The 12,325-nt window shown below is 35.7% G+C and overlaps 1 protein-coding gene across 6 annotated transcripts in view; it reads left to right on the forward strand.

Annotated features, from left to right (window-relative positions):
- Nucleotides 1-12,288, forward strand: part of BLTP3A (bridge-like lipid transfer protein family member 3A) — a 64,023-nt gene extending 51,735 nt beyond the window's left edge. For 3 of the 6 annotated variants that reach the window (XM_081948527.1, XM_081948528.1, XM_081948531.1), the window contains 3 exons: nucleotides 5,664-5,772; nucleotides 6,185-6,300; nucleotides 8,563-12,288. In XM_081948527.1, the coding sequence (XP_081804653.1) occupies nucleotides 5,664-5,772; nucleotides 6,185-6,300; nucleotides 8,563-8,688 (351 nt within the window). In that variant the 3' untranslated portion in view covers nucleotides 8,689-12,288. The other 3 variants (XR_014175004.1, XM_081948529.1, XM_081948530.1) reach the window with 3 other exon arrangements.
- The last annotated feature ends 37 nt before the right edge of the window (nucleotides 12,289-12,325 follow it).

The raw sequence follows: 12,325 nt of genomic DNA on the forward strand, positions 1-12,325 counted from the left end.
GGAAACATTTGTGTAAAAAAATCTGATGTTGGCATACACAGTGGTAGGAGTATTGAAGCTAGTAATCATGAAAAAAGGGATCCTGCAAAAACTTGAACCAAGTCAATAACTTCCCTAAACAGCAGGTGGAATCTGGCCTTGGGCTTGTTCAATAAACAATATTAAGATTTTGTGATACCTTTATACAATATTTTCAAATCTCAATACTTGGAAAACAATCTATAGTTCTGACCATTACATCTCAAAGAAAGAACTAGAAAAATCAGATATGGTATTGAGATTCAGATATTTAGGAGATGGAACATTTTTCCTTCGATGAAAATTATAAATGCTAAGAACTGTGGGGTAGTCCTCAATTAATGACGTTCTTTCAGTGACCATTCAAGCTTACAGTGGCATTGAATGAATGAAATATTTGTGGCCGGTACTCAAAGTTCTGGCTGTTCCAGCACCCCTATGGTCATAAGATTGCGATCTGGGCCTTTGGCAACTGGATCACACTTTGCAATAGTTGCAGCATCCTGCAATCTTGTGATGGCATTTGCAATCTTCCCTGCTGGCTTCCCACAAGCAAAGAAAACAAGTAGGAAGAGTAGCAGGTTGCTCAGGTAGGTCTCCCCCCCCCTCCAACCTGCAGCACCCACCCTCAGCCCCACTATCCTCACACCACACCAGCCCTTCATGTAGTGTGCATAAGCCAATCCAAGCCCCACTGCACTCATGTCACATCCCAGTGACCCTTCATGCACCTTGCAACAACCACTTATCTCCCTCCCAGCCTGCTTGGAAGCTGCCTGGGAGTTACAAGAGTCAGGAATGACTAACACATACATGTGAGGGGAACCTTTACCTTTATCTTTACCTGGATTTGGTTTAGAAGAAAAGAATACCAGAGATGGAAAGTTTAATTTTTTTTATTTTATATTATCACTTTCCTACTAGAAAGCATCACAGATAAAAGCTAATCTCTTACAGTCTAAAAAGAATAGTGAACAAATGGGAGAAGGTAAATTCAGCCACAAACTCTTAAATTTAAATACTGTTTTTAAATAATCAACTGGACAAAGGTTAGGTCAGGAAGAGAAAAGTCTTGATGGAGCTGGCCTTTCAGGTGGGCTAATAAAATGATGCTTCTTTCCTTCTCATTCTCTCTCTCATGCTTAAATTACGATGAATATGTACGTGCATTCAAATTCCTCCTGCCAAGAATGTTGCTTGGAATTTTTTTCAACTTCCTGAATTTATCCCTCGCTCCAGAATAGTTCGATAGGCAGGTGGCTTCTATAGCAGAGTGCTTTTCTTGAAATGTAGATTAGTTTATAATAAAAAAGTAAGATGAATGTATACATCTGTTTTGGTATTTATCAGTGAAGACAATCTGAAGTCCATTTTCAGGCAAGGTTTAGTGCTTCATTTGCCCCTCTTTTTTATGTTATTTTGTCTTTTAAGCTCATTGTAGAGTTAATTGCCTCCAGCCTGAGGCTCTTGCCTCTGTTAGCAAAGCTCTAATTTCATTTTGTGAATTAGGCGAACGAATGCCTGAAATCGATCTGAGCAAACAGATGGTCCGTAACACATTACAGATGTCTTTCCTTTGCCTCTGTGTGGAAAGTTCCATGGATTTAAATGCTCTTTAGCGGATTCAAAAGGGATTATATTGGTTGATATATCTCCTCCTTCTTGTCCTTAGAATAGTGCAAGATCTGCTTTTTTCAGGTCAGCCAAAGTGTTGATCAATTGCTTGTGACAGGAATTGACTGACTGGCTTGTTACCTGAGCCTAACATTGTGGGCTGAGACAGAATGGCCCAAAGTCACCCAGCTAGCTTTCATGTCTAAGGTGGGACTAGAATTCACAACCTTTCATTTTGTATCCTGGTGTCTTAACCTCTAAGTCAAACTGGCTCTCTAGTGGTTGGTATAGCAGTGCTAAATATTTTTGAAAGATATATTACACTAATATTCACTGTTCTAATTGCCCCCAAAGTGCTTTTTCCAAAAGGCAACTGGACCTCCTTCATGTTTTCTTTGAAAATGTTTTGTTTCTCATTCAAGAGGCTTCTTGAGTTCTAACTGACTGGTGGGGAATGGCAGGGTTAGTGAAGGAGAAACATAAGGACAGTGTAGAAACGGAGGGCGGAGCTGATGTTGCGACGATACGACATGCGATCTTGGGGCTCCAAGATCACCGTTGATATCTCTGCCGCTGGACGGTCCCTTTGGACCTAAACCATCCCATAGAGACAGTGATAGAGAAGGGCAAATCCTGCTGATCCCACGGACATTGCAAAGTCCCTGGTAGATCCAGGAGAAGCTCTTTTTTCCGGCCACAGAGAAGCAACCATTGAAGCTGCTGAAAGTTGGGACAGCTCCAGGACGGAAGAAAAGTGGGAGAGAAAGTGTGTCGAATTGTTGAGATAAATTTTATTATTGGACAACACCCCAAAAGATTAAAAGTAAAGTTAAAATCAAAGTCAGAAGAGGTTAAGCAGCAAGATTAGCCTGAGTCAAACTTAGTGTATCTTTCTTTATTATTTTTTTTATGGATGGAACTTTTATAAATGCTTTTTACTTTTTAAACTGGGTCAGTTTTTATTTTATTTTCTTCTTCTATTTTCTATTTTTTTAATACTTATTGATTAAGACTTTCTCTCTTTTTCTCTTTTTAACACTCTATTGATTTTTTTTTCCTAAGAACTTTTCTCCTTAAGTTTGGAATATAAAGAGGGGAGGAAAAGCAGAGGAAAAGAAGTAACACTGCCACTTAGAGGCTTGGAAACATTGTTTTTCTTATTTTCTTTGTATATTTGATCTACATTTCAAGGTTTCTGAACTTGTTTATTGAAAATGATAGCTGGAAGAGCATGGACTCTTTATTCAGATGCTCCTCTGGGGTAGTATCAGTAGCTGGATTGGAGTGAAAAGAAAGCCTTGACTTGAAAGAATACAGTGAACTTGTTTGGAATTTAATAAAAAAGCTTTGGATGATATAGTGGCAGTGTTTACTATCTGGAGAAATGGCGCATGAAAAAGAAAAGGAAGTAACATTATAAATGATTATGCAAGAAACTCAAAAAATACAAGAACAGAGAGTATTGAAAAGAGAGTGGAAAATATTGAACAAAGAACAGAAAAAATAGATGAAAAAAATGAGAATATTTACCAAATGATGATGAAATTTGAGGATAGAGTTCAAAAAATTGAACAAAAAGATGAACAAAAAGACAAGAAAATTGGTGATATTGACAGCAGATTGAGCGTGGTTGGAAAAGACAGGAGTGGAATATTGAAATGGGAGATTGACAGATTGGAACTTTACTTCAGACTCCAAAACATAGAAGAAGAAAAGCAAGAAAATTTGGCAGAAGTAATGAGATAAATTTTGGCAGAAGCATCGTTGATAACCAAAGGGAAGTTGATGGAAGGAACAGATGGAGGGTTTCGAGTCTTTATAAGATATACAATGAAAAACAAGTTGCCAAGAGAAGTCCCTATAAGATCTATCAAGAAAGCAATTAGAACACAAATACTACAAATGGCAAGAGATATAAAATTGCACTACTATTGGAAGGATACAGGATGATGTAATGAAATTCTATAATAAAAACTAATTTAAATTTAGTTAAAGTTAGAATATTATGCATAAAATGAAGTAATAGTTATAGTCAAATAAATGATTAACAATGATAATAATGCATACACACACACACACACACAGACACACACTATATTGATAATATGAAATTTTATATAAATTATAAGTGAGGACTATGGAGAGGATGGTCATAAGTTTTGTAACCAAAGATAAAACAATTTTATGTAGAATATAATATAAAGATGTAATATTACTGGATGGTTTTAGAATGATGAAATGAAATGCAGGAGTTATTCATAAAATAATGGAATGTGCTGAAATCAGTAAATTGACATTTGAAATTAGAGAACAAGAAGATAAACAATTTTATAAGACATGGGATTTATTTTATCAATGGGTAGATAAAAAAACATGGAAATGAAAGTTACTAGAAAATGTTATCAATACAAGAATAATAGAATGAGACTGAATATAACATAAAGATATATTATTATTGGAGAGATTGAAGATGATGTAATAAATTGTTAGAATATAAATGAACCCAATATTTAGTATATCTCGTTTAAAATGAAGGAATAATAGCGATAGTCAAACAAATGAGGTATAATGATAATAATGTATACAAACATATTTGATTTGATATTATGATTTATATAAATTACAAAGGGATGACTATGGAAAGGATGCACAAAAACCTTGTAACCAATCGACACTGTATGTAATGGAAGATGGTTTTATTTTTTCTGTCTTGTTTGTCTGTCTAAAAATAAAAATTAAAATTAAAAAAAGGACGGCGTAGAAACAATAAGTATCTGAATGCTTCCAGGTAGAAAAATAACACAAAATCTTAACATATCAGGGATTGACCAATTTAAGATAGTGTTAGCTTTCATGAATTACATGCTCATAGGAGTGACATTAGATATGACATCTGTGGAGAGACAAATGATAAAAGAAAAGGTACATCGGATTAGCTTGATTAATATTCAAAGATAAATCCAATCTGCAAACTATTAAAAAACAAAGGCCAAAAAGGAAACAAACAGCCCTGACCAGATCCTCCATTATTATAGACCAAGCCAACATATAGATAAGTGAAAACCAATACAGGAGGTAAGAACAACTAAAGATAACACGGTGCATTTAAGCAAGCCCTATCTAAGAGGCATTCAATATTCCTGATCAAGGCAGATAAGACAAGCATCATAAACAGAAAACTCCGCTTTCTGATGTCAAAGTGCCAACAGTATTGCCTAATTTGGTAGGGGAACTAATTGATAAAGTACTTGTAACCCGCATCTGCATAAGCAACCTTTCTCCCACTCCCTACTCTTCAAGCATCTGAAGTCAGTTGCAGTTCAATAACAATTTTTAATAGCAATTGTTAGAAAAGGTGCTATCAAACTCCTTTAACAGTTTATAAGAAAAGAAGACCAGGTCAGCAAACATCAAGATCCCAACATTTCAATCTTGTGGAACACGTATTCTCCATTCTTGCTACTCTGTATGTGCAGCATCCGCCTTAAAACCCAGCCTTGCGTTTATTTCATTTTTTAAATTACTGGACATTTTTTTCCAGTTTTAACAAATACACATATGGAAACAGCCATCAATACTAATATAAGAATATTATCCTTTACGCAGGTAGTCCTTGACTTACAACAGTTCATTTAATGACCAGAGTTGCAATAGCACTGAAAAAAGTGACTTATGATCATTTTTCACACTTCACAACTCCTGCAGCATCCCCATGACCACAAAATTCAGGTGCTTGGTAACTGACTCATATTTATGACGGTTTCAATGTCCCGTAGTCGTGTGATCACCTTTTGCAACCTTCTGACAAGCAAAGTCAATGGGGAGGCCAGATTCACTTAATAATCATGTTACTAACTTAACAACCGCAATGATTCACTTTAAAACCAGGAGAAGAAAGGTCGTAAAAACTCACTTAACAAATGTCTCACTTAGCAACAGAAATTTTAGGCTCAATTGTGGTCATAAATCAGGTTAAGTAATTAGAAAGAAAATATTTGATAATAAAGGATAATTTTCTTTGTTTTTTTAAGGATGATAGCCCTCGAGTGTATCATACCACTCCTGGTCCTGTGCCTATAATTTTAGCCATGGACCACATTGTTCTTCATTGTAAAGATGATGGAATGTTCTATATAACAGGTCAGTATCCTAGATTCCAGTAACACTGACTTATATGAGGCTGAAGTTCATATAACTATACTGTATCTCCTAGAAACCTCTAATCCAGCTTTCCCAAATCTCGCGCCCTGTTTATGTGTTGGGAATGTGTTACATCTTGGAATCGCTGTTATTTAGATTGTAGTTTATGTAGAGCGTGTCAGTTTGATGAAAGCCATTATAATCTGTCTCAGTTTCCCTTTGTTGTAACTGCTGCACTAAAGTCCTTTGGACAAGTGGCTAATATAGGGAGACAGTAATGCTTTTAAACATTGTCATTCAGCAATCTGACTCCATTATATTTAATTGCTCAGTTCAAAAAAGTGGAGATGGTAAGCTGGAAGAATTACTGTTGTGTAATTGCAGAGATACTGTTTTATACTTTACCCTCCAGCTGCAGAGAGAGAAGAATCTTGTACCCAGAAAACACTCCAGAAAAATCTTAAGAAACAGCGTATTCCAGTACAGAGAATCTCTATAACTTCAGCAGAAAGCGATGATGAATCAGAGGTATGCCCTATTGTGCCTCTTACCAAATAGCTTGCAATCACAAAAGAAAAGGAAAAAAATGTTTATTTTTTCTGGGGGTATTTACTTTTTTGTAAAAGCCATAAATAGGGTGCTTCTGAAAACCCTCACTTCAGCTTTCCCATTTCATTTTTTGGAAAAGGAAGAGCAAAAATATCTCCTTACTAGGACCTTTTAAAAGACTGTTATTAGAAACAGGACGTTGAAAAAAAGATATTTATTTAATTGGTTTTCATCAAAAGCTAATACTGGCATATACATTAATTGAGATATTGCTGTAAAGTGCCTATGATTGGAATAAGGAATAGTGACAAAAAACAATATGATATGATATGGTGTTATAGTGATACGATGGTCTTCAGTAATACTTATTAGTATTAGTTATTAGTGTGTAAGTAATAAGTCTCTAGTACTACAAAGAGATCATTCTAATTAGCATATTTGTAACTTCATTAAAACAAAACCCAATTCTAATATTGATCTACTGCAATCTAAAAAAATCCTCTTAGAATTAGGGTCTGTCATTTGTTGTTTCTTTTTCTTCTTTCAGAGAACTCCAGTTTATTTTCAGGAAAAAAAATAATTCATGCAGGAAAAGCAGCATTAATTGCATATGTTACACTATGAAACTTAGGCACTCAGTGGTATAAAAATTATGTTCTTTATTGTAAGACAATAAGCATGAATTCTGCTTTATCTTGTTCAGTGAGGCATGCTAATTCATGCTGTTTAATTGCTTTTGCTTGCCTCCCCCTAAATTTGCTGCTCTCTAGGTGAGCGAATACTGTATTCCTTTTCAGATTGATATGAACAGTTGGAAATCTGATAACCTCCTCTTAATATTCCCTTATAAGAAGTGCTGAAATTAGTTACTGTATTAAATTCTTGGCTTCCAATAAATAACTAGATTTCTCAGTCTGCGAGTAGTTTCCTGGAAAATTTATTTATTCTGAAATTCAGTGACGTGCGGTGAGGTTTATGACTGGTGAGGCACTGACACAGTGCTGAGTTTCAAATATTTTTAGACTTGTGGACTTCAATTCCCAGAATTCCACAGCCAGGCATGCTCAGTTCCAATTTAAAGCGACAGCATTTGTTTTTCTCCTTTGCTTCTTCTTTTTTTTTTCTTCTCCTTCCCCTCCTTCCTCCCTCTCTCCCTTCCTCCCCCTCTCTCAAACACACACACACACACACACACACACACACACACACACAGAAGTTGGATTGGACTATCTCTCCTACCCCTTCCCTCTCTCACTCGCTCTCAAACAAACCCCCCCACACACAAAAGTTGGATTGGATATCTTTTCCAGTGGCTTGAAAGCAGCTCCTCTGCCATCCCCCCCCATTCCCCTGCTGCCTTTCCCAAACACCTCCACCATTGCAAATGCAGCCTGCTGTCTGGGTGGGAAATGCCTGGAACACAATAAAGCCCACCCACCACCTCCTGCTGGCAGGCTGGGATGAGAGGAGAGGCAGAGAAGCCAGAGGGGAGCCGAGCCGAGCCTTCCAAAAGAAAGAGGCTGGGGGGAAGTGTGTGTACTACAGCATGGCTCTTTGCCTGGCTTCCTGCCTCCTCCTGTGGTCTCCTCAGTGCTCGCTTGTGCTCTCCCTCCCCAAATGTAGTTTGATTGCAGGTGGAGCCACGTTGCCTTTTCAAACTGGCTTCCTGCCTCCTCCTGTGGTCTCCTCAGTGCTCGCTTGTGCTCTCCCTCCCCAAGTGTAGTTTGATTGCAGGTGGAGCCACGTTGCCTTTTCAAACTTGTAATCAGTGAAGCTGGGCTAGATTTTTATATAGTTTTATCCAGCTGTGTGTGTGAGAGAGAAATGAATGGGGGCCTGGGGAGGAAGTCACTACACTTGGGGAGGGAGAGCACCAGTGAGGTTAAGCAGAGTCATCCACGGTGAGGCAGCAACTAGCTCAGCTTTTTCCTTTTACTTTTTTTTTTCATGATGAGAGTGGTGAAGCTGTGCCTCACTTGCCTCACCTGACTGCACGTCACTGCTGAAATTTATAATTTCATTCATTTATTATATTCATCCCTTGCTTTAACTCATAGACACAAATAGTATTGCACTGACTAATTTTTTTCATCTTTACAACAATCTTTTGAGGTATGTTAGGTTGAAAGGTCATGAATGTCCTAAAATGATTAATGGATAAATAAAATTTGAATTCAGGTCCAACACTCTTACCAGGTCAAGTTTACTCCACATTTTACAACCTTGTTTTATATTTTGCAGTTGAAAGCAGTATTAACTTTGGAGAAAGAGTTACAGGATACCCGGAGAGATCTTGCAGAAGCCAATCAGGACAAATTACGCCTGCTGCAGGAAATCAAGAAATATGATCCTCTCTTCCAGCTTTGACAACACCGACCTGAGCAAGAGATGCTCAGAGCATTCAGAAATCACTACCAGCATTGAAAAAGTTTACTTGTTAAAAGCAAACCAGTTAATTTGTTCATCTTCATTCAAGAGCTGCTATTTTGAAAATAGAAGCAGAATGCCATTGCAAAAGGAGGAAGCGGAGATGTAGCAAGAAAGTAGGTGGGAATAAGATGAACGGGAGACTGGATTTAGTAGCCCAGCTGTGTCTGGAAAACATAAAACTGTACTCTAGCTAAAGCATGGCACTATTGTCAGTTGAATAGTGAGAGAAGAAAAAAAATTGCTTGAGTTACCATAAAGCGGTGCTGCTGAACATCTTCCTTGCTGTGACCTGTTTGTTATAGGTAGGTGTTGCTCACCCTACACCAAAGACATTACATTCTGCTTAGCTCAGGCCTAATTAGGGAATTTTGCTGTAGCAACATGAATTTGAAATATGGAATGGAGATAGTTACAGGCCTAGCACAGGAAAAAAAAAGTGCCCAGAACTGAAAATTACAAAATCCATCCTCTTACTGCTCTTAGAATTTCTCATGAAATTATATTTTCCCTAATCTCCTTTCCTTATAATACTATAACATATTAATGCAGTATTGATACACTAACCTTCCTTGTTTTTAAAGTCCACCTCGTTAAAATGGATTTACAGCCATTTTGGAGTATAATTTGATGAGAAAGTGCCTGACTAAACATTTTGTCCTTATTAATGAAAATATAGATAACTTTATTTTCCTTAACTCTAACTAATAATGTTGGAGAGACTGGGAAATGAGATCTGTCAAGTCGCTTTAGGTCATATATTTAAGGGATCTGTTTGGTAAATAATGAATCAAAAACTTTCTGCAAGATGTGGAATGCTGCTAGAAATTGTTTTAGCTGCAGAATAGTTGTTCTTTTTTTTCCCCTTTATGCTATCAATTTGCATATTTGGAATGAAAGAAAAACAATTTGGCTCTAAAATATACAATAGCAGTGTTAGTTTTCTTAAATGTTTTTAAAGGGAGAATGATATATCCAAAAAATGTTAGAAAAGTTATATATTGCTTCCCAAAATAGTTATGTACCCATAACTATGCCAAAATAGAACATAGAAACAAATAATTGCTAATAATCCGTCTATAATAGACTGTAAGATTTTCAAAGTTATCCATAGCATCCAACTGTAACAGAAAACTCATGGATTTTAATCTAGATTTTTATGACTTAGCTTTGACCATGTGTAGAATGCATTTAAGTTTTATTATAACCTGCTGTAGCTACATATCAACTAGATAAGTTGCAGAATCTAAAGTGAACAAATTCTGAAACCATATCAAAAAGATTCCTTTGTTTTGAGTTCAACTCCTGGTGATTATTTGGGCAAGTAAAATTCAAAATCTGAATTTATCCTTGTGAAAGGATTAGGCCTAGGCCAAGTTCTAGCAGCATTTCTCACTAAAATGTAGTTTTAACTAAGTCTGATTTGCTTACATAGAAGAGAGTGATTTTTTTAAAATATTATGCTGAGTCTTATAGATATATTCAAAGGTTTTTTTTAGATCAAGGCATGAAGGATAATAGAAATTAATTAATATGAGTTGGTAAATATCAAATTGAACCAAGTTTATATTGCTGTACACATATGATTCCAAGAATGGGAATGTGCTATAGGCATTTTAAAAGCAGTAACCTACACAAAAACTAATGGCAACTCTAATTGGCAGTATGAATAGAATTAGAATAGAATGGACTACTGAGTTTAGAATTGAGGGATACTTTTACTAAGCCAGCTCAAAATTCACAAAAATATGTGCAAGCTTTTAAGTTGTCCAGAATACTTAATTGACTAACTAGTAACAAAATAAGAGAGGGATAGCAAGAAAACAGACTGGCTGATTTTGAAGCTCTGGCATCTGTACTCAGTTAAATCTTGAAACATAAGAAGGGATTGTAAATTTTTATAGGATTTTTTTTTGAGCAACATTTTGTCAAAACAATATACCATAATGGATCAGAGTAGTTATTATATGTCCTTTATAGATGGCATTTTCTGTTTTTAAGAAATGGAACATGGTGAGGATAATGAGCTTCAGTAAACAGCTGTTTGCTTGATATTATCCTATTTATTTATAATAAAATGCTAAATTTAGTTTATGCACTACAGCTAATCTTTGTCTAGTAGCTAGTTCTTGGTTGAACACCCATCTGTTACAGAATTATCTTTTTGTTAAATTTCTGCTTTTCTGCCTTGATTGCGATAGAGCAGTCATGATCTCATCTTCACCATGTGAATTATAAAGAACTTTTTTTAAAAAAAGCTGCTGCTTCAAATAATTTGTTAGCCTTTGAAGTTATTTGTAGAATTGCTGAACTCTTAAGAAGTTTTGCAGCTGTGCTGTGCTTGTCAGTTTCTTTAATTTAATGATAATGATTTTTGCTTATAAGATAGCATGTATTCTGGATTTTGCCTGTTTGCTGTGTAAGGAACAGTTGTTGCTTCTACACTTTTCCTAAGTTATATCTGTTACAATATTTTAAACAAGCCCAGGCTATGCACTGGAGTTAACTTTATTCTATCTCTCCATATTGGATAATGCCCTAATGGGACAGGCCTTCTTTAATATACTTGCAAAAGCACTCTTTATCCAAAGAGTAGTGTGCTTTTGCAGATGTATATGCTTATTTTTTCTGATGAACAGAACAGTCTGTGACTATATGAAACTGATACGACATACCAAAATAACACATTAAATGTAACTATGTGTTTTCTGTCAACTTTGACAGGAAGGTTGTTAGTAAACGGTGCTATGTGAAGACATTTTTTTCTCTAAATCTAATTGATGAATGATTGGCCAAATATGTTGATGATTTCTTTAAACAAATATAGGTGCACCTAATTCTTTTTTGAGTTAACAATGAGGCAAGTATCAACATTTACATTTGGTGCAACACACATCCTGTTCACTTAAAGTAACCTTTTCATTTAGAAATGCAGCAGGGTACAAAAATCAGTGTATTTATACCATATAGTGTTTGCATTTTTGACTAAAATACTTTTATGTCTTCTGATATACATTTGGTTTAAAATAAGGCAAAATGTAGAAACAGTATACTGTGGCAAACAATTTGGTGTAGTATGCTTGTTTCAGTTAGTAGAAACTACAGCTTACTAGCCTGTTATGGCATGAATGCCTCAAATGCTTCCGCTATGCTGAAAACAATTATTTATCTAAACATAACATGAGAATTAAGAGGAAACCCACTGAAGCTGATATTCGACTACAAAAGTATTTTAGCGTGGTTTTGTTTTTGAAAATGTTTTCCTTTCTTCAGTGCTGTATTTATATGTAAATTTGAAGAACAAAACTCTTTATATAATGTCATATCAAAAAATTAATTTTAAACTCTAAGTCTGTATAACTGCTTGGGTAATTTCAAACAGGAGAGTATATGGGAATAGACAATATGTGGTACAAGTCTGACTTGAAATCTAAGCCTTCAGTATATTGGATCTCTTTCTCACACAATATAGTTTCCTCTTGACTATACTGGTTCTATGAACCACTTTTAAACATTATGTATTAAAATGCTTAACTTCTATTTCCATTGATTTATTTCTCAGGCTTAGGTTTCTAAG

The sequence above is a fragment of the Natrix helvetica genome, assembly GCF_964273705.1.
Source record: "Natrix helvetica genome assembly, chromosome: 3".
NCBI classification, from domain to species: Eukaryota; Metazoa; Chordata; class Lepidosauria; order Squamata; family Natricidae; genus Natrix; species Natrix helvetica.